We start from the raw sequence: 23262 nt of genomic DNA on the forward strand, positions 1-23262 counted from the left end.
TTCTTCTGTATGAACCTGATCCAATTCCCACTGGAGTCATTGACAACAGTGGGAACTTGATTGTCCCTGTGTGGCTCTTGTGCTAGTACACTTGGAAAAAATCATTCTGTTTTATTGTATGGGACTCTGGAGGAACTAAGGAGAAGTCAATTCTTGCCCGTCAGAAGAATAAATGTCTCCATGATAATAATGATAATAATAAAAAAGTAACCATCAAAGAGGAAGGCACTTCTTGACATGAAGCAAATTAGAGCAGAGGGGATGGACATAACGTAGTATCTGAATTCATGACAGTGTATGTATTATATGACAAGCTAATGAACACATTTAACATTGTAAGGTACATGATGCCTTTTAAAGTCTTCTGTCTTTATAATGCAGCCATATGACTGCATTTCGCTGGTCCAGTCTACACTGTCAGAGAGGCCTTCTTCTGGGAAGTATCAATAAGGCTGCAGCCCTATGTTACGCTTTATGGAGATAGTGACATAGTAACATGAACTCCTAAATTTTTTTTCTATATATAATTTTCAATATACATTATTATTTGGCTAATATTTAGCTATATATGAGGTCATAATTAATCAGTGTAGTTTTCCTTTAAGATCCAAAGTAATTTTCAGATGCTCAGATAGGAGCAAACCGTGTTACCATGTTAGAACATTTAGGCTATGTCTACACTACAGACCTTACAGTGGCACAGCTGTACCACTGCAGCAGCATGGTTGTACGGTCTCCTGTGTAGCCACTCTATGCCGATGGGAGAGGGCTCTCCCGTCGGCATCATTAAACCACTCCAAATGAGCAGTGGTAGCTATGTCAACAGGAGATGTTCTCTGGCCAACATAGTGCTGTCCACACAGGCGCTTTTGTTTGTGAAACTTATGTCGATCAAGGGGTGATTTTTTCACACCCCTGACCAACAAAAGTTTTACCAATGAAAGTGCTAGTGTAGACATAGCCTCGGTTTAGAGAAACCATGACAGTTGGGCCCTTAACCAATTGACCTGCACGTGTAATGCACAGATGTGAAGCTCTCTATTCTTTAATTTTATGGGTACAATTTTGGAAGGCCCTCTGAAAAAGTGGGACCTTCCCACATTACAGAAATGCTCTTGAAATTACAGCACAACTTTAGTGTACAGTAATGATTATTTCTGATATTCACTTCAGTAACTCAAGCTATGATAAGCTAAAGAATTCAATACTAAGTCTACCAAAATTGACTTCCATAGCTTTGATTTATGTCTTATCTTTTACTAGCATAATTAGATTTTTCCAGTTTTGCACACTTAGGGTTATGCACAAAATTTAGAAAATGTTAAACCCAATTTGTCATATAACTAGGAGAGATTTTAAAATGTGCAGTATTGTCACAATGCATGCGCAAACAGAGTCACTGCGGAAGCACCATAGATTTTAAGTACGGAGAATGATTAAATGTCATATTTGCTGAATTTATTCTTTTTCAAAGTCTGGTTCACTTTGTTCCTGTCTCCTTTGCTATTTTTACCTGGTAAAGGTTTCTGGTTCTCATTCACTGCAGGGAATTCTTTCACCAGCTCTCTGTCTTCCCTGTTAACAGAGAGCCAGCAGTTACAGTCAAAGTTCACTTCTTGTTTAGTATGTAGCTCTTGCATGTGAAAGGACTTCAGATGCCAGCCCTCAAAACCTGGCAAATCATCACAGCTGATCCGAATCTTGTACACATCCCCCACATCTCCAGTTTCAACCTGCAATAAATATAATGAAGAAAAGTAGGCTATCAAGGCAGCTTCATGAACAGAGACTTTTTCCAAATGGCATAGGACAGATGAAGCTAATGTTAACAGACAGGAAGGATGATTTTGTGGTTAAGATAAAGGAGATGAGGCAATCTATTCCTCGTTTTCCTATAGAATTCTGGTGTGACCTTGGGCATGCCATCTGAATCTGCCTTCTCTGTTTCCTTATCTGAAAAATGGGGATGATACTTTCCCCGCTAAGGTGCTGTGAGGCTAAATTCATTAATATCTGTGCACTGAGGGCCTGGGATGGAAGCTGTTATGTAATGGTCTGATCATGCTGGCTGCTGAGTGCCCTCAACTACTATTAAAATCAATAGGATCAAGCCCTAAGTGTTAGGTATTATGGGTAATAACAAGAAGTAATAATAAAGCCTCGCTCAAGTAGTTTTAATGAAACATTCACTTGTATAATTATATATTTCATAATCCAAATGATTTCATATCCACTTCATTGGAAAACAGGAGCCGTTTTGTTCTTTTAAAAAAAAATCATTAACCTTATACATCTAGCTTTGCACTCTAGGGTTGCCCTTCCCTGCTGTCAATGATGTAACCACATTGGCCTGATGATCGGGAATGGGAAAGTCGAATCCCTTGATACTTTTGCTGGTTAACTTCAAGTCCCGGTGGGAACTTTCCACTGCTCACTACCTCCATGGATCTCTCTGAGCCCCAGTTTATCCATCCAATCCACAGCTTGAGGTAGTGGAGGAGCCGAGGGTGAATGATATCGATAGCAAAAAACCTGGATAGACATGGCAAAATTTGCAGTCAGATCCCTTCTCATTAGTTTCTGATTTCCATAGTGCCTGTGGGGCAGGGAAGAGAGAAGGGAACTGCTGAACCCACCAGCCTCTCCTCTCCCCACCTCTCATTCCAGGAGGTAGTTAGCTGCAGCCTTCCAAAGGTGTAAAAGTTGTTGGATTGGATGGAGAAAGCAACCTTCATTCACAGCCATCAGGCCAAAGCAGCACCCACATCTGATTGTTTCATCAGCCTACTGCTGGAAACAATAGCGGCTTCAAGAGAAACAAGAGACGAAGCTCGTTTTAAAAGGTAACAATTAATTTTAAGACAGGACTAAGTAAAAAATGTTGCCAAGGTCTTGTATTCCATCAAAACTACCTTCTCTCATTTTATAAGTTAATATTTTCAGTCCAACCACAACATAAGGCTTTGTGACCAGTGCCTGAGTGAGTTAACCTGTTATTTAGAGACAGCAGAGGAACATTTTATATTATTTTGGGCAGAGGACGGTTAGTTGCCCTACTCTCATTAACATCAACAGAAGTCATGTAGCTAAAATATGGTGGAGTGTTTTGAATATTCGGCGGAAACTGTCAGTTAAAAAGGTGGCACCTATTAAAATAATACTGCAATCAGAAGAGGAAAATGAGTTAATTCTACCTCCAAGCTAAATCCCAGAAGTCAGAGGGCAGTTCATAGGGACTGGGGCATGAAATCCTCCTCATTGTCCACGTATTGGTAGCAGTGCTGCTCTGTGGCTGATAATGTGGCCTTGAGGCTGTAGTTATTCACTGGAGAATCCACCAGACTTCCCCCTCTCTTTCCTTGGCCTGCACCTACTTGCCCCAAGCCCTGCTATATGGGGATACAAGAGCATCCTTTGTGGAGCTGTACTCTGAAGTACACAGTGGGTTTGCAGCCCTTTGTGGGTTCACCATATCCTTCCCAAGTCTTGTGTAGTGGAATCACATTAATTCCACTGTGTTTAACGATATCGCAGTGTCCATGCACGGGGAGACAGAATTTCCCCATTGCACGAACAGGGTTTTATTTCAAGAGTTTTTCATTCAAGGTTGTGGAGGCTGCAAAGGGTATCATGAGGCATGGCTATATTTGTTGTACTAATCCATCTAATTCTTCTCAGAGGTGTGTGTTTTTCTCTTATTCTCAAGGGGAGAACGTACTGTTCTTCTACATGTCCAAATTGTGCCTTCTTCAGAAGCAATGAAGTCATAAGTTCTGCTTTTTCACAGCAGGACTTTCTGTTTTTAAAATTATTGCCTGCAGTTTTTCCTTCTTACAGATGGACCCCTTGACTCCATTTATATCACACAGCTACTTAGTTGTACATACCAAAGAGTATTTACTGGACAAAAACTTTGTGGTTTAGAATTGCAAAAATACAGCACTCGGATATTTTTCTTTTTACTTAAGGTGGCAAATTGTACCTCACCTTCTTATCTTGTCTTCTGCTACCCAGCCCTCTGCAGCCCTCTAGACTTCTAAACAGTTGCAAAGAAATTCTAATGACATTTTAAAAAATACATATTGCATTCCTTGCAGCAAATGTGAAGACAATATACATTGTAGATGTAACGTACAGGAAGACAGTTTCAGAGACTATTTCACTACTGTTTAAAGCGTGACTGCTCTACAACCATTGTTTTCCCTTCATTTCCCATAATCCTGATTTCAATAAACTCTATGACTATGCCTCCAACCAGAATACACCTGCAACGAGACTTCTTCCTGATCTACTGAATTAAACTGCACTGGGTAATCTCAATTGAATTCAGCAGATATTTCTCTCCTTTTAACATTTTTTCCTCTCATTCAATCATTATTATCCTCTTTTCTATTTCAGTCTTTTGGTCCATCACCGTAATGCATGTTTTTATTACATCAATTCTAACCCTTTCCTGAGCAACTTACCATGATCACCTTTCTATTTCAGAATTGGATTCCTACCTTGGCTCCAATAATTTTCTTTCTTCACCTTCTGATCCCTATAAGCTTCAAATTAATGCAAAATATCCTAAATAGAGCTGAGCGAATAATTCTTAGCAATGCAGCCTCTCTCCTCATCTTATGGAGTATTTGCAAGTAGAATACTCTTTCCTCATATTTATTCATGATTCAAAGTTTGCTAATTAATTTTGTCACATATTTTTCCTCTCTCAATCACAGTTTGAGCCAAGTATTCTATACTTGGTGCTTGAAATTTGAGCTATGTTAGTTGTGATTGGTCATATAGTAAGTAACAGGTATTGCTTGTGTTCCAGGATTGAATGAGCATAACTCTTATAATCAAGAGATGGCTTTGAACAAGCCACTGGGGCTTTGAGTCTCTCAGAGAAAGGTACCAGATAAAGGAAGATTAGGTAAATTTGTAATATTTTGAGCCTTTTCCTTTCTTGGCTACACAAGACTTCTTCAGAGGAACCAGTTAGAATAGTTAGGCTACTCTAAGATTTATTGTCTGGATGCATACCTTAACTTTAATTCATTGTCACTTTCACATAAAGCATATGTGCATGCATGTGTCATCCTAGGTACAAAGGGTGTGGTCAGATCATTGTAGGATTCATGTAATTGCCTCTGTATCAGAGCTCTGGAAACCCTGGCTTCTAATGTGCTAAGCAGTGACCCTTCTCACAGAAAATATACAACGTGCATTGCTTCTTGTCTTAATCTATAGATGTTAACGAGAACAATATTTCACCCTCCTCCTTGTAACAAACTTTTATGTACTTGAAAACAGTTATCATGGCCTCCTCAGTCCTCTTTTCTCCAAACGACATAGTATTTAATATTCTGCCATTCCCACAATTGCTGACACAGAGTAATCATGAATGGGTGCATGGTCCTCTTTGCAGAAGTTTGTGGTCACATCCTTATCTAGCTCATTTAATACCACCTGTTCCAGCACTCTGGAGATTGGTTTTAAGAATCCCATCCTCATGATGTCTAGCAGTGCTACTTCTCATATGATAATTATTTGGATTACAGTAGCATGCACAATGTGCTAGGTGCTTTCCAAATACATAATAAAATACCATTCATGCCCTGAAAAGCTCACAATGTAAGAAAACAAGATACATGCAGAGGTTGGGGAAAGGGATAAATATACCATATAAATATATCCCTTCTATGTGAGCTTAGCAGGTCTTCTATGAGCCCTCAAAATTTCACAAAAGTAAACCCAAAAGGGATGCCTGGAGAGCCAAAACAAATCATATTTGTGGGCGAACATGGATTTATTATTATTATTTTATTATTTATCTATTTTTGCATTATGTGCCCAGCTCCACTTTCATAGATTCTATGGCCAGATGGAGTGATTGTTATCATTCGTCTGATCTCTGCATAACCCAGACCATAGAACTTCCCTGAATTAATTCCTTTTTGAACCAGAGCATATTTAAAAATTGCCTGTGATGGAGAATCCACTACATCCGTTGATAAGTTGTTCCAATGGTTAATTACCTTCACTGTTAAAAATGTACATCTCATTTCCAGACTGCATTTGTCTAGCTTCAACAAACTTGTTTGTGCCTTTACTGAAAATTAAGATATACCTGCCAGTATGTTATAGCCAAGATGCTTGGAAATACAACAAAACATATGTTTAACTAGTTAGGTTACAGAATGTTAAAACTAATGAAAAATGTTCCAGAATGTTTCTGCTTCTAATTCCCAAGAACAAGCAAACATCAAGATGACAAATCATGTAAAATGTCCATGTTTTAAATAGAGGCATAATTGTAAAAAGGAATGTATGGTGTGTTATCAGAGCCTTAAATCTAGCTTGCAAAGTGGCCATGCCAACCCCTCTCCTTTCCAAAGGAAACATTTCTGCTTGTGTTTTTGAAACTCTGTGAAAAACTTGTGTAGTTGGAAATTTTAAACTATTGTTTATTTCTTAAAACACTGAAATGGCAAATACCTTTTGAGATGTATAGTTGCAAATATTTTGTATCTAAATGCAAGCTTTCATATAATAACTGCCTGAAATCATTGTTATAGGAATAGCAACATGTTTATGTACAAATATGGCAAAATCATTTGATGTTATAACTGGTCACCAATATAAGAAGCCACTTAAGTATAGAATGTTTATATTAATGGCAATGAATTAATTACAAGCTGTGTGCAAGCAAACCCTCTCCCAACTCAGGAAGACAAGAAAATCATCATTCCAAAAATTGTCATGTAGAATCAACAACTTAAGCTAAAGATTTTGTAAAAGTCTATTTAATTTTAGAAGACTGGGGAACTGAAAACTCTTAAATAAAGAACAAAGAGTTTTGGATTTTGAAGACAGAATTTCATTTCCTGACAAACTAACAAAATTGAGCAAATATCTCAGAGAATAGACTCAATAAAAAGAATGAGTTAAAACTAGCTTTGAAAGTTATCTGTTGCCTTCCTGCCACAAGAAGAACAAAGGCAATTATGAAATGTAGCATATTCATTAAGCAGACTGCATGTTCAGGACCTGAAAATTTCACCTAAGACAACCACAAAGGCATGAAGCTAATGAATGGGTGACAGCAACCAACACTGAATCTAAACAAGCCTGAAAGAGAAGTGTTTTCCTATAATTTCATGAAAATAGGAAGCAGAAGGGTACAAAATACTGAAGAGAGCATCCCCATACCCTCTGCTACCCTGCTCCAGCATCACACTTCCTAAGCAAGCTGCCACAGATAGATAAAAAAAACAGAGAAGATTCAAGAAGAAACCAGGCCCAGGAGAACTTCCCCAAGACTTCACTATGGATTGGTGAGAGGAAGTTAACTAAGATTCTGCAAAGGGATTAGATTTAAAACTCTCACAGTGATTTTGTTGGAATATTAAAATGCTGTTGTAACTTAAAGGGCTAATTTTCTCTTTTTAATCACCAAGTGGTTAGACCATATATTTCTGGAGAGGAGACAGGGGCTAAACATTGGTAAACAGAGAAACAATGGATGTAACTGGATTTACAATTGTTAATATTCGTAATTGGCCTGTCTTAAATGACTTTTTTCTAAATAACTAATTAAAATATCTTCTTTGATTTAATAGGATTTGGTTCGGATTTCTTACTTTGCCCAACTATAAACTGTTTAGGTTATTATTAATAACTAGACAGTCTAAACTTGCCCTTAAAAAAAATTATTCTGCACATACATAAAACAATTTGAAGAATCTAATAAAATACTAAAACTGAACACAATAATTTTGGGAAATTGTACACTTTGGTCTTAACCTACCAAGAGAAAAACACTCTCGGAAGCAAGACACTCTCAAGGGTGAAATCTGTTAGAAGCTCTCCGGAAAGATACATAGAGAAGAGACTATAACGAAAGTAACTAGTTTATCATTTGTGTTCAGCCATTTGTGTTGTTTTGTTTTATGTTTTATTTTCCTTTTTTTTAATACTAAAACAGTCATAGTTAATCATTGTGATTATTTTAGAACATCAGAATGGCCATACGGCATCAGACTAATGGTGCATCTAGCCCAGTATCCTGTCTTCCGACAGTGGCCAGTGCCAGGTGCTTTAGAGGGAATGAACAGAACAGGCAATCATCGAGTAATCCATCCCCTGTCACGCCCAGCTTCTTGCAATCAGAGGCTAGGGACAATCAGAGCATGGGATTGCATCCCTGACAATCTTGACTAATAGCCACTGAGGGACCTATGCTGCATGAATTTAACTAGTTCTTTTTTGAACCCCATTTATAGTTGTGGCCTTTGCATAGTCTTGGTCATGGTGTCCCCAAGGTATGTAAAAGAACCTCTGTGACTAAGTCATCACACCCCTAAGTTGACAGAAAGAGAAACACTTACTAAGAGCTGGCCTACCATTTCTTGTTTCTTTAAACTACATATTTTTAGTGATGTTTAAAATAAAATTACTTGGTGTTCAGCAATTTCAAACTATCCCCTTAAACCCCACGCCTTTCATTTTTCTTAGTATTTCTGTTCCCTGTTGTTTTCATCTCTCCCTCTTTCCTGCCAACTCTGCCAGTCTCAGAGGACACCACCACCATAAACTTGGGGGTGTATTAAGAGGAGTATCATATGTAAGACACAGGAGGTAACTGTTCTGTGCTACTCTGCACTAGTGAGGCTTCAGCTGGAGTTCTGTGTCCAATTCTAGGCACCTCATTTTAGGAAAGATGTGGACAAACTAGGGAAAGTCCAGAGGAGAGGAACAAAAGTGGGAAAAGGTTTAAAAAACCTGACCTATGAGGAAGGTTCAAAACCTGAGCATGTTTAGTCTTGAGAAAAGATGACTGAGTGGGGACCAGATAACAGTCTTCAGATATGTTAAAGGATGCTAGAAAGAGTACAGGGATCAACTGTTGTCCACGTCCAAGAACTAATAGGCTTGATTTGCAGCAAGGGAGATTAAGGAAAAACTTTCGAACTATAAGGGTAGTTCAGCTCTGGAATAGGCTTCTAAGGGAGGTATGGAATCCCCATCATTGGAAGTATTTAAGAACAGGTTGGACAAACACTTGTTAGGGATGGTCTAGGTTCACTTGGTCCTGCCTAGGATTACTTAGACTTGATGATTTCTCAAGGTTCCTTCCAGGCCTATGTTTCTATGATTATATGATAAACACAACTTCTTATTACTCAATTTATTTTCTACATTTCATGTGTAGTTCTTTAACTTATTTTTAATTGATAAGCCCACACAGTACTATTGTTATCAAAGTTTAAGATCAATGAAAGCAAGTAGGTTTAACTTGTGCATTCTCTATTATTTATATATGTGACAAAGTGGGAATGTTCTTAATGTTTTCTCTGAACACTGTGTGTGGGTGCCTCAGTTTCCCCTATGCAGTTCTGAAGTATCTTGGTGCTGGGATAAGCTGTGTTATTGTTGCAGAGCCTTAGAGGGCCACTGTGATGCTGTCTGCACAGAGAATGGCCGATATCCTGTCTCCTGGCAACTGATGGCCTGGGCCCCTCCCCTGCAAGGTGCCAACTGAAGGTGTTGGAGAACAAAGGTGGGCTCCTGGCCCGGGAAAGAGACAAAGGCCAGAGGAGCAGCTGCAGAGTTTCAGTTTGGAGCTGGCTGGGGAAACGGAGGGGGGCCCAGAAGGGGCTCTGGCCTCCTTGGTCCCAGGATGGACTTGACTTAGGGCTCCTGTTTCCTGTACCAATAAGCTCTGTTTTGGACTGCGTTCCTGTCGTCTGATAAACCTTCTGTTTTACTGGCTGGCTTAGAGTCACATCTGACTACGGAATTGGGGTGCAGGACCCACTGGCTTCCCCAGGAGCCCCGCCTGTGCGGACTCGCTGTGGGAAGCGCACGGTGTGGAAGGGGATGCTGAATGCTCCAAGGTCAGACTCAGGAAGATCGAAGCTGTGTAAGCTTCTTGCCCTGGAGGTATGCTCACAGAGAGAAGGCATGCTCCCCCAGAGTCCTGACTGGCTTTGCATGGAGTAGCTCCAGAGCATCGCCCGGTGACTCCATGACAATATATTTCAGTAATTTGTTCTTTATATTTGCTAACAATCTGTAATTAAAATGAGAGAGCTGCTGACATTTCATAGGAGACTTTTCAAAATAGTTTGGACATGATTGTCAACTTCAAGGTGTGCATGCATTTGTGGCAAACTTGTGTGAGTGCACCTGGAAAATCAGGGATATACATACTCTCTTGCCATGATGTGCACATAAGTGGGCACGTAAATGGGCAATATGCAGATTTACATGGATTTCTGGGATCAAAATTAAGCCCATTGTTTCAAAACAATGAATTTTGCATATACTACATTATCTATGGTTCTTCCTTACAGCATTGTATTACTAAAGACATTTGTGTAAAACCATAATCTTTGTTTTATTAAGAGTTCATCTGTTCCTGCTTAGTGCTCATCAGAATTCATAACTCTCCGTTCATTGTGACATCATAATCATTCCCACAGCAAATAAGTATGCTGCCACAAATGGGAGCAGATGAACTCACTTATGAAACAAAGATCCTGTGTTTATTCAAATGTCCTTGGAAATAAGGAGGAAAGGAAGAGAACAACAGAAACCATAAGATATATCAGTTGAATTGTTTCTAAAGAGAAAGGTTTTCAAAGATTCCCATGAAACACCAACCACTATTTAAAATCAGGGCTGTTCCTCTGATTTACTTAAAATGCAACAAAGCTTGCAAAATAGCGTGACTCATATTGCAAAAAGACAAAACTTCATGCACAACAAACAACTTTCAGAAAATATTAAGGTTTTGACACAAAGCAACAAAACCAAGGACATGAACAGCCAAGGGAAAATATAGCATGTTTCCATAAAACTAAGCAAGTCAGAAAAATGGAAATGTATTTAGAAAGCTGTCAGTGTGGCACTGTGGAAAAGTGAAGGCCCCTTTAATGAAGACCAGAGAGGGAGCAAAGCCCCACTTATGTCCTTTGGACACACGGTCCAACCCTCTTCATCTTCAGCGTTCTGAAAGAAGGGAAAGGGACAGGTATTGTATCTTACACTAAGTTCCCAGCCCCCCACTTAAAATACTAGATCCCGCAATATTAGAAGTATCAAGATCTTAAGTTCCAAACTGGCAAGCAGTAAAACTTGTGAGTTTTTGAGGTGTTTCTGAGCATCCACCTAGCCAGACTATAGCCTCCTTGGAGATGGATTAGTTCCAGGGGGAGATACAGGGACTTTTATCCCTTTGAGGCCCCAATCATTTCCTACTCATAAGGCCACAGCAGAGTTCCAAGTTTGGTATGAAAAAAAAATCCCTCCAAACTGTCTCTTTTCCATCTATTCTCATCCTCCTGCCTCTGTGTGGCCTGTGTGAAGGAGAAGCAGAATTAAATTCACTGCACTCAAGGAAAAAGAGGGGCTTCTTTGTTCTCACTCCCCTGGGGACAAATAGCAGGCAAAGCCATGGCTGCACTCTGAGCAGCCACGTGGGGGCAGCAAGCTACCTGCCACAAAAGTAATGGAGTAATGGGTGCTTGGATTTGGCCTCAGGAGCTCCAGTAGGTGTTCTGCCTTCCTGAGGGCTCTCCTGAGGCAGTGCAGCCCCATGTTCCCCTTGGCTACAGGCTGTATCTCAATGGCACAATCTAACACTAAGAAGTTTACGCAGCCCTCATTACTGCAGGGTGCAAGAACATGTAGTAAAGCATTAGGGCCTGATACTTTACACATTAGCACCAATGGCAAATTACCCAGTGATTTCAGGGTTAACAGGATGAAGAGAATAAAAAAATATACAAGGCAATGAGCAGCATATGCTATACAGTACAAGAATGGAATCATGTTTCTTGTTGATTTACATCCTTGAAACCCACTGGAATATGATGACATTACACTGGGGTGTGAACACTATGTAGTTGAGCAGGGTTGCAGGAAGAGGATGGCCCAAGATCTAAAGTTATATCACTCCAGCTCTGTAAATCACTATATCATTTGTAGCAACCAAAGCAGCATTTCAAATATATCCTTTGGCTAGAGCAGAATGTCATTATAATCTCAGTGCAGTATTGTATAGTGATGACTTACAAGGAATTCATCCGTTGCTCTGGGTAGAAAGCACACATATTCTGGGCTTTGTGGAGAAAGGAGAAGGTCACCACTTTTGCCCATTGAGCCATAAATCACAAGGGTTCTTTTACACTTCTGTGGCTCTGGGGAATCTCTGGCAGTTTTAACCTGCACTCTCCATTGTCGTGCTAAATAAAAGAAGAAAAAAATCACATTTTTAACAGTGAGTGGGAATACACAGGGATTTGTTCATCATTATTACTACAAAGCATTTGAACAGTGTCATAAATTTACATGGTGCTTTACAAACAATGGACAGCCACATACCCTCTGCCTCAAAAAAGACATGACGTACGCAGGACTGCAGTTGAGGAGTGGATATATAAGGGGATATTAATAATAGGGCCAAGGGAAAAGGAATCCTTGGTTATGTGGTTACATTCATTATTTTTATTACTATAATAATAGTATAATAATTTATAATACATTGGTTGGTATAATTAATTGTATTTATTTATTTAAATATAATTGATTTGATTTATCCATTAATTTAAATTCTTAACGTATGTATGTATTTCACATGAAAATTATTTATCTATTTAAGAGATGGTAGATTATTTAAAATGGAAGACATTAACATAGGAGTCATATGAAACAACTGAATACTCGAACACACAGCTGCTTGAATAGTACAAATTAAACCCTGATTTTTAAATATTTTTGTCAATAAGAATGTTCTACTCAGTTGACTATGATTTGAGGGATCAAATTATTCACTAGCGGTCCAATTTAAAGACCAAAAAATTCAGTGAGAGTTCTTTCATTTTGCTTCAACATGATTTGGATTGGGCCCTCTTAGAGTGTATTTGGATAGTTGCCATGCGTTAATGAAATTGTTTGCAAACCATGAATTCTAGCAAAAATATACCCGGAAATCGTATCAAAGTTATGAATTATTCTCCTGTTTAAAAAAGTTGCAGAAAACAAATCTGGGAGCTGAAACAATACTGTGTGACTTAAATAGATGCTAGTGACCAAAAGAGTAGTTTCAACTGGCTAGATGGAATTTGCCCATGATTTCAAAATGACTGATACTTGAGGGAACATACTGATCCTAGGTGGCAAAAGGAACCTAACAGAGATAGGAAATTAAGAATCTGTGCTTAGATTGTGATGTGTACTTCTATAGTGTTGTCATTTGCTGATGATTTTAATAAAGAGGAAAACTATTTCGGGATCATGTGTCTGCTCACAATGCGTGTTGTCAAGAGAAATTTTAGAGGCATTTAATTCACTTCTAAACCTGGAGGTATTTTTTCCTGTTCTTAAGTTGCATTTTTTCCTGCTTATTTTTTCCCCCCTCCATCTGTTTGTTCTAGTTTCCTTGGCTAATGCTTTTTCCCTGTTTTCTGTCCCACTCTGTGTCACAGCTGATTGTTCTGTGGCTCTTTTGGGTTCAGACACAGAACAGCAGGCAGATATGCAGCTCACAGTCAGTCTGGTGGGTGACAGGCTAGCTTTTGTCTTTTTAAGGTTATTTCCAGGGATGAGTCAGATGCAATATGTGACAGATACAAACCTTGTCTAATGAGGAACTTTATTTTTTAGATATGTATGGCCAGCTTAGCCCTGCTGAGGCACAGAGATGCAAATTGCAGCTCCCTGTGCCAGCCTGGCATGTTGAGCCCCTTAGGAATTCATGCTGGCAAGGGAAGTCATTGCTGGAACTGTTGCTTTTTTGGGTAATCCACTGGTTTCTTCAGTTTCAACCAGGTCTTTGCACAGTAATCCCACAGGGAGAGGGGCTGAAGCAGGGCTACAATGAGTCAGATCATCCCTTGGCCACCCAGGCCATGCCCCATCTACAGTAAGCACCACTCTCTTTGAGGGCTGCACAGGCTGCCCCTAGAGCCTGATGGAAGGGAGATTGTGACCACCACCTTATATCACAGCGCCTCCCTGGTAGACTTTCCTCCACCTGGGCCCTGCTGTACTTGAGTAGAAGGCAGATAAGCCAGGGGTGAATCTGTCCCAAGCTGAGAGAAGGTGGCGGTGTATATGTAACACCGACAGATCCCAGTCATCAGTGGGCAGGATCGAACCTGGAACCTCTGGAGCTTACTGCATGAGCCTCTTCAGCATGAGCTAAAAGACAACTGGTTCTTAGCAAAAGCTGCAAAGCAGACTCATTTTATCTCTCTCTCTCTAAGTGGTCTCGGTGCCACTAGATGGGACAGAGCACCACACCCAGGAGGTGTGTGGGTTACACACAGTTGCAGGCTTTCTGCTGCAGGGTGCTGAGCACCCAGGAAGCTATTCTGAATACTGTGATTTATTTTAATTGTTGCCCATGGTTGTATCTTTTCTTGACTATTGTTTCCAAAGAAAGGTTAATGTATCAGTGATCAGAGAGTTGGGAGTTTCCCAGGAAATTAATCAGTGGTTAACAGATTTAAGGCCTCTTAGGCATCTGCGACTGCTTGTTCTCAAGCGTTTACTTTTCATTCCTTCCACAGTCTAGTGTCCTGGCCAAACCAACCTAATTGCATTTTCTCTTCAGTTTGGTAAATTCATTTCCATCTGCTCACTCCAGAGTCAGAAGAAATGTTTGTCTAACACTTTAGCTCCCTTGGACATTTGCTTATTAAAAAATGGCTACGTTAGAAAAGAAACTAGTTGCAAACATGAATTGGTTGATGTATAATGCGATGGTGCTTGTGGTGGTGGCTTTATATTTATATTTGTCTTTTGTCCAAATCTGGAAGTTCTCCCGTCATGTCTTTCAGTCCTTATTCAGACAAATCTGCCACGAACATCAGTGGAAGCTCTGGGTGCTTAGCACCTCTGAAAATCAGGCCGTTATTTAGGTGCTTCATTTTAGATACCCAGGATTGAAAATTTTTGACTTTGTACCTACCCTGCATGGCCACATATAAAAAGATGCATTTATTTAGTATGTTATGTACCGTTCACTCTGTTAACGTCAGTGGATTGTATTATCTGTATGTTATGTTTATTAGCTATGGCCCTTTTCTTTTGAAAAATCAGTCTGCGGCTTGTTAAATGAACCAGGAAGGGGAAGTGGAAAGGCTGTTTCTCAACACAGAATCAAAATTCTCTCTGTCTTCTAAAAAATCAATGTAACGAAGGCTTTCATTTTCATGTTAGCCCAGCAACGCTGCCAGTGCATGAGCACTTCGTTAACTTTAACAAATGAAGCCGAATCAGCCTTAATGCCACCCTCCCAACAAACCTCTGACCCTGTGATGCACAGAAGAAATGCTAGCTGCAAAAGTGGGGAAATCAAACCTGCAGTGACTTCTGCACAAAGGATCAAGAACTTTTAAAACAGACACTATATTTTAAGAGTGAAAACTTTAAATCAAAAGACAATACAGGGGGCTACATCTTCTTATGTAAGCAATCTAGGTAATTGTTGGTGTTTTGTAGATATTGCTCTCTGATTTTCCAACATCAGTGCTGTATGTTCTCAGGACTGATAAGGACATACCACTTTGCTAGATGTAGCAGTTGCTTAAATTATTTTACTGAGGGAATGCACAGAGATCATGGAAATGTCATGGTCTCTTAGCTTACTTACTTTGCTTGTCTTTCAGTAGCTTGCTATAGAGTTTGCCAGCCTGCTTGATTTGTTTCTTCAGTAACTTCAGAGTCCACCTGGCAAATGGCATTGTCGCTGCCATTTATAAACAGGGCTGTGACAGGGCACTATCAGTAGCACTCGGATCATTGGCATTGCTGCAGCCTGGAGAAGACTGCAGGCCCATCTGTAGGCAGTTTGCTGGGAGATTATGAGCACTGATAATCACTGGGCTCACAATATAACTGGGAGGATATAAGTGGAAGGAACAGGAAGCAAGGAGGAGCTCAGAGGGTGAGTCTGGCTGAGGAGTGAAGGCTGTGGGGAAACTTCTCCATGCTCTAAGCCTGCATTACACTGCGATACTTTGTAATGAATGAATTAATGAATAAATAAATAAATACATGGTGAAACCTGGTGTGTGTTCATGACCGTGAGACCACCCATACTGGCCAGGCAGTGGAGTCCACTGGGTAGCAACAGAGGTGCCTGTGATATGGACTAATATTAATCTGCCAGGAGTCTGTGGACTACCTGTGATCATTTTCACCCCATCAGCAGAAATTTGAAGGAGGAGAAGGGACTATGTAAAATCTGAAGAATTTCTGGGGAGAAATTCTTCTGTATTTTCTATTTGTTTTTATATATTTATCTGCCCAATATGCTTGCGTGGCACAAGAAGAGCCAATCTAAAAATATCTGTTCGCTGAACTGCTTTCACGGCTGCTGAACCACATTCTGTGCAACACCCGTAAACTCCTGCAATACCCCAGAGCATCTCATGAACCACACTGCCGGAGACTAGCTCCTTTTATCTGACTGCAACATAAACAATATTGTGGTACACTATATCTTGCCTCTTCTCTTATTCTGCATTATTCTGAGACTCACGAGGCATGGGGGCAGGGAGGTCGGGGGAGAGAAAAAAAAAAGAAAATCATCCCTGCTGCCCTACTTGGTTTGAGAGAGTCTATCTATGATCTGCGGATGCTCCGGAGCTTGGTGTAGTTGCAGGCAGAACCCTTGCCTTAGGTAGCTCGTGGATATCTGTGTTGTAGCCCATTTGCTGGTATCTAGAATGAATACTTCATTTATAGAAAGTAGAGTGGCAGCCTGACTGAAAAGTGCCGAGATTCAACTAGTGCTCAGGAGACCTGCTTAACAATGATGATCAGCTCAGTTTCAAATACCCCTGTTTGGGGAGAAGGCAATGGGGAAGATGATGGCTGAGCAGCATTAGCCATATCCAGATAGAGGGAGATTCTCTGGGTTTCGAGAGTGGCTTATTATCTCTCAACTATTTTGATGTGGTGACCTTTGCTTTCAGACAGTGCTCCATGCTCAGCACAGTGTCCATGCCTCTGTGACCTTGAGGTAAGGCTGGATTACTACAATGCCTTTTTCTGGTGGCTTCTCCTGGAACTCACTTGCAGGCTGCAATTACTGAAGAATGTGACATCTTAACTGCTCAAGGGCCTTCACTTGTGAGAATCAGTAACACCAGTGTGCTGCCACCTGCACTGGTTGTCTGTTATTCTGTGAGCGTGTTTAGTGTTTAAAGCCTTAAATACAGTCTGCAAGAGGGTGTATACCTGTCATACTATGATCTGCAGTACCAACTGAGATCAGCAGAGTTGAAACTGCTGGGTGCAGATTTGAGAGGTCAGAACAAAGGTTTTCTCCAGCAAGGGTCTGTGGCTCTGGGGAGTTCTCTCTACTTTGACATACACCCAGATACTGCACATGAATGGATGGATACCTGTGGGTTGAGTTCAAGACCTCCTTCCTAACCCCTTTGTTCTGTTAACCTCCCACAAGCCTTGGTCTTGTCTCTCATATCATTCAACAGCTATATGGCATAGCTGATTAGATAACACAGGCTGAAATGTCACCAGTACTCAGATGACACACAGCTCTACATCTCCTTTACATCAAACAGCACCATCTCCTGGCTTTCTCCATGCCCAGCTGAAATCAGCACTTGGATGAAGAACAGATGGCTAACGATGAATCCAGCAAGATGGAAGTGTTCCGATAGGCCGAGGGAGGCTTTTCAAAAAACTTGCTTCCTCTTTAACACTCCCATTATTGAGAACATCTGCCCTCAGACTGACTAATCAGCTTTTGTGTCCTTCTGGACTCCTCAATGCTACCGAAGGCTCAGATAGACATGAGATAAAGAACACCTCACTACCTTATTGGCTGGCCAAAAGATTGTGCCACAACCTGTCAGACACATGCATTCACGCTTGATTATTGCAATGGAATACATCTCAGAATGAAGTCACAAAGCCTGGTAAAATTCAGACTAGCACAAAAAACAGTAGTCCATCTGCTTAGCAACACAAGCAGCCATGAACACATCTCCTTGATGCTCCAATATGAATGGAAAGCTTACTGAATGCAGAGTCCACTTCAAGGTCTCTGGTGTGATAATCAAAGCTCTCCATGGGAATAACTCTAACTACCTGAGAAATTGCCTCTCCATCCATGAAAGCTCCATTCCACTAGAACAATGCAACTGTTGACCAATAGGGGAGACTTTGAGAGCAGGACACCAAACTTGCTGAAGTTGGACCTAGATTTAGCCTATGGGGCATACCCCACAAAAGATAAGTAACCACACAAGTAACCATTTTCAAAACTAAATGCAAAGCTCAGTTCTTTGACTTTATTTTCCCTCACTAAGATTTTCAGATACAGAAACCAACTCACCCACCACACTAACCCACAAATGTAAATCAAACACCTATGAACTCATCAAGTTATTTCTCCGTAAAGCTGGCAAGGAAGAAAAAAAGAGGTTATTTATAGTGTTAAATACTTGAGCTACTAGAATGATAGGCGCTATATCTGTGGATAGGTAAGTAGACAGACAGATTTCTAATATTCAGATTTCATTAACTCAGCCAATTTTATTCAACCAAATGAAGATACTGCATTTAACTACACTGACCAATTTTATAGCTTAAGTCTAAATTATTTCTGGATTCTTTTGGAAAAACCCTTCTGAACTCTGATCTGAAACTGTTTCCACTGTCACTTCACAATACATTTTTCAACTCACTGATGCTTGTTGGGGGAGCTGTCCCTGTGTATTAAATGACAGTGGCATTGGGTAAACAAACCATTTCTTGAAATCTGTTCTCAGAGGAATTTCTGACTGATTTCAGGACTGAATAATAGAAATGGGAAGAAAACCAAAAATGGTTTGTGTGAAGTATCTCCTTTGCTCAATTCATTTGAAAAGACATAACAGGTCACCTTTATAGAGCATCATCAGCCAAGTTCTGTGCATTTCCCCTAATACTTGAGACTTTACGTAAATGATTACTGTCTAAGGGAACTAATTTGCTTCATTTATTTGTTCACTTTATATTGAAACTGAGTTTAATGTCAATGTCAAAGTTCTGGGAGGAGAATATAGAGTGTTTCTCACCTTTGGTGGATGCCTTCTGCGAATTACCATTTTCTAAAATAAATAAACAAATAAAAAAGCTTTATCTTAAGTAGCTTTATCAGCAAACAAGTATGTCTAAATTTATAATCACATTCACAAAGAATTTTCATATTCTCAGCCATAACTAGTCATTTGATATCTAGAATATTGTTATAATGCAAATTCTCTGTACTGGAATACTTACTTTTAGCAATTAGCTCTCGCTCAGTCTTCCCATCATCCTGGTACTCATCTAACCATCTTTCATTGTAAAGAGATAATAATTAGAGTTACGGCAGTTAGTAATTAATCTTTTTATGAGGAAGCTCAGCATTTCCCCTCCTTTCACCAATGTTTTTTGTGCATCTCTTGTCAAGCTAAGTCTTGTAAACACTTACTGGGCCAAATTCTCGGCTGGTATGAATTGGCACAGCTCCGCTCATTCAATGAAACCATGCCAACTTATACCACAGGCAGTGGGATTACTCATGGTGTTAGCACTACACCTGGTAGTTACTAGTAAGTATTGGCAGGTTCCTTAGATTCTAAGCTCTACGAGGCTTCTTGAGATTCTATGGACCGGGCAGCTATGAAGGTGAATTTCACCTCAATTTTGCCCTTCACTGTACATTACAGAATTTAAGGGCTTAACCCTAAACTTGACGTGCTACAAAAATACCTTCACATACTTCTTCAACTGATCCCCCTATAATACATTAGAATATTTTACAGCTATTACATGGGTTCTCTTTTTTAAAAACACTGATAATCATTATAAGCTTCCAACTTAGTGGCTCCCTTTTGCTGTACCCTTTGTTTAAATCTAAACAACTGCAATTCATTTTACTCTCCATATACAAAGTAACTATGTGAATAAATCTCTTGTGCATAGAGAGAAGACGAGACTCCATTATGTTTAAACTATTGTTGCAATAAATACCTTAATTAACCTTTGTGAATTCTCTTCTAATCCCCTCCAAGGAAGCAAAAGATCACTAACCATTTTTAAAAATAGACAGGAAACTTTGGTTCACTGTTAGCACTTACTGCAGGCAAAGAATTACAGAGCCCCTCTAGTTCTATAGATAATGTCTCTAACCTTTTTCTAGTGCTCAATAAGTTCTTTTTGACACGGCAGTTTTATAGCAAGTCCACAGTCTTAGTCAAGTATTCCTCCCTTAGGAGGAATCTTATAAAATCTCTCTGACATTACAGAAACAATTGTCTACTCTTCAAATAATCAACTTTAATGTAAACCAAACTAATTAAACAGTCTAATAGATAAAAAACTAATCATTACAATAATGGTTTTAGAGAAGAAAATAGTTATTAGCTAACAATTTGCAGGATTTTTGCAAATTGAATTTTTTGTTTAAGCTAGAGGGCAATTTTCACTTAAAAACAGACAATGTTTCCTTTCTTAACTGAATTTCTAATTGATAATCAAGATTGTAAGACAACCCCCACCCTAAAAATGATTGAGCTGACATGAACAACTATTTTGTAGCCAAATGTGTATATACTTCGAGTATTTGAAAGCCTGTACTGCAATGCATAATCTGCTTGATTTTAAAATATGCTTCTCTGAATCATTTCTATATTGTTAGATATAGATATAATACACACATTCACATATATTCATCTATAACTCTGTCTGCTGCAAAACTATCTAAAGTTCATATGGTGGTTGCTTCAACATACAAACTGCTGAAGGCTAGATTGTTGTCTAGGGTGGCAAAATATCTGGAGCAAAAGAATGTTTAGTGGCTGTGACTGGAGGCTGAGAGAGTTGGGTATTTTTCAATTTTGCCTACGGCAGCAAAATTCTAGAGCCAGCATTGAGACAGGGAAATAGACCTTTGATAAGTGAGCAGAAACATTTTAACCATCCTCTAAGACAATATAAACTAATTTTTTTTTTGCATCTAGATATAAAGTTCTCTTCAAAGTTTTCCAATATATTAGGTTCATGCTAATGACCTTTAGTGACTGGGAAATGCAAAATGAACTGGCCTAAATCCGTATGATTGGAAACTTTTAATGTAATATCTTTTAAGGAGCAGAGAATTGAAACATTATTTAGTTTTATATGGTATGTACGTGCAAGGTAAAGGAAAAACTATTGCACTTTTCACCCACAGAACACTTGGCTTTTGACCTTTTTCATCTTACTCCATGCCCTTCCATGCTGATCCAGCAGCCTTTTCTGCCTGGCTTGGAGCAGTGAATTTTGTTCACCCCTTACTCCCTGGAAGACTGCTGGGCAGGATTCATATATTCGGGCTTTGTGCAGGCAGCAAAGTGGGTTTTTTTAAGTGTTTGGCTCCTGTCTTGCAATGTTTTCCTTAAGCTGCTTGCAGTCTAACAAACTATAGCTCTGATTTCCCACGAATGGCATACCTGTTACAGGGAAACACAACTTCTTGGTCATCGTCTTCCTCTTTAAATTTGACAACAACCTTATCAAGGAACCATCCATTGCCTGGGTTGAAATGACAAAAGTTTACTTGCAAGCTTGTATTTTTGTGGAGGAAAAAAATAATATCTTTAAGAGAAAAGTTGAAACAACTGTTTTCCCAACAGCAGATTTTATTAGGTCAAAACTCAGCTAAAGAAGTGAAAACATTAACCTAATACTCTCACAAGATTCCCATTCTACTACTAAGGCACAATATTCCTGTGCATGGGAAAGAGACTATTTTGATTCCAGCAGAGTATTCTTTGTGTGGAGACAGGAGTGTACCAGCATCTGTAAACTGCCACCCCCACTTCCACTTCAATCTATGCTCTTCTATTCCTTTTGTTCAGGTTCAGATGTGGGGACAACATTCTGCTTGTGCAATTTACCATGATTCACTGTAAGAACCAGAAACCTTGGTCCTTTGGGAATGAAGTACATGACATTATGAATTTGGAGAGCATTGGATTAATATATAACATCCTCATTCATGTGTGATCTTACAATAGCGTTATACGGTCTCTGAAAAATATAAGCTTTCAATCTTGAAAAAAGTTCAATAAAAATCCCTTTAAATAAACCACCAAGGCAAAGTATGGTGTAAAAACTGAATGACCATTAGATTGACTGGAAAAAAAAAATATTGAACAGAAGGGGTTCTTCTACTGAGGTGAAAACCTCTTCACTAAGCCTTTCAAATTTGTGTTTTCTTTAAGCCTTGGTTTCAAGGGCACATTTTAGTTCAGCTTTTTCCTTCTATGAAGAGAGCAAAGTGCGCTCTTAACTAAACTTCTTAAAAGTTATTGCCCAGCGTAATCACATAACTTACATTTATGTAACACTTCGATTGTGAAAGATCCAAGCATTTAACAGATTATTCATATAGCGTTCACTTACCTATCACTGAACTGCACCAAACTACCACTCACCAACCACCACTCTCTGGGGCAGAACACAGCAGCCATTCTCTACCAGCAATATCAAACTAGTGACTAGCACACTTTCTGGGCAAGATACACACAATAACCATCAGTATAAGGAGAGGAATTGAGTAATAAATTAGTCAACTGAAAACACAGGACGGATTTAGGTAGGCTGAATATAATTCCGTAATTTAGAATTTGGCCATGATGCCCAGGTTAACACTAGCATTCTTGCAAAAAGGACAAAAGGTATGTTCAAGACCTTGTTTTTCATATTTTATCCAAAAGATATTTCCCACGGGATAGTGGGCAGGGCATTGGCCCAGTACTGACTCAGAGGGAAGAATGCTACCTATTGAATTATCAGAACACCTCGAGGTGCACCAGGTTTTTTCTTAGGCAATGCCCATTCCAGCCAAGCATTAGGAGCAGAAGGAAATTATTACTTTAAAAGAAAGTGTAAATGATTTGAAGCCATCAGATTGTGCATAATGCAAGATTAAGTAACTGTGCAAACTTATTATTGTTTGCAGCGCTGTTGTAGCCATGTTGGTCCCAGGATATTCGAGAGACAAGGTGGATTAAGTAATATCTTTTATTGGATCTGACAAAGAGCTCTAAGTAGCTCAGAAGCTTGTCTCTTTCACCAACAGAAGTTGGTCCAATAAAAGATATTTCATTCACCTTGTCAAACTTATTAATATAACCCTTATCCTCCTCCCCACCTTCCCTCCAATTGCTTCTTACATTTACCCATTGCATCTGGTCATTAATTAGATTGTAAACTCTTTGGAGC

At 39.5% G+C, this 23262-nt stretch overlaps 1 protein-coding gene across 1 annotated transcript in view; it reads right to left on the minus strand.

Moving 5' to 3' along the window:
• The window catches only part of RP1 (RP1 axonemal microtubule associated), a 295779-nt gene that overhangs the window by 98031 nt on the left and 174486 nt on the right, over nucleotides 1-23262 (minus strand). Inside the window, exons 29-33 of the mRNA XM_043539623.1 lie at nucleotides 21486-21567; nucleotides 19291-19346; nucleotides 19086-19118; nucleotides 12064-12233; nucleotides 1514-1733 (exon numbers count right to left, since the gene is read on the minus strand). Coding sequence (XP_043395558.1) covers nucleotides 1514-1733; nucleotides 12064-12233; nucleotides 19086-19118; nucleotides 19291-19346; nucleotides 21486-21567 — 561 coding nt within the window. The remainder of the gene's footprint in view (nucleotides 1-1513; nucleotides 1734-12063; nucleotides 12234-19085; nucleotides 19119-19290; nucleotides 19347-21485; nucleotides 21568-23262) is intronic.

Source organism: Chelonia mydas, chromosome 2 (genome assembly GCF_015237465.2).
Source record: "Chelonia mydas isolate rCheMyd1 chromosome 2, rCheMyd1.pri.v2, whole genome shotgun sequence".
NCBI classification, from domain to species: Eukaryota; Metazoa; Chordata; order Testudines; family Cheloniidae; genus Chelonia; species Chelonia mydas.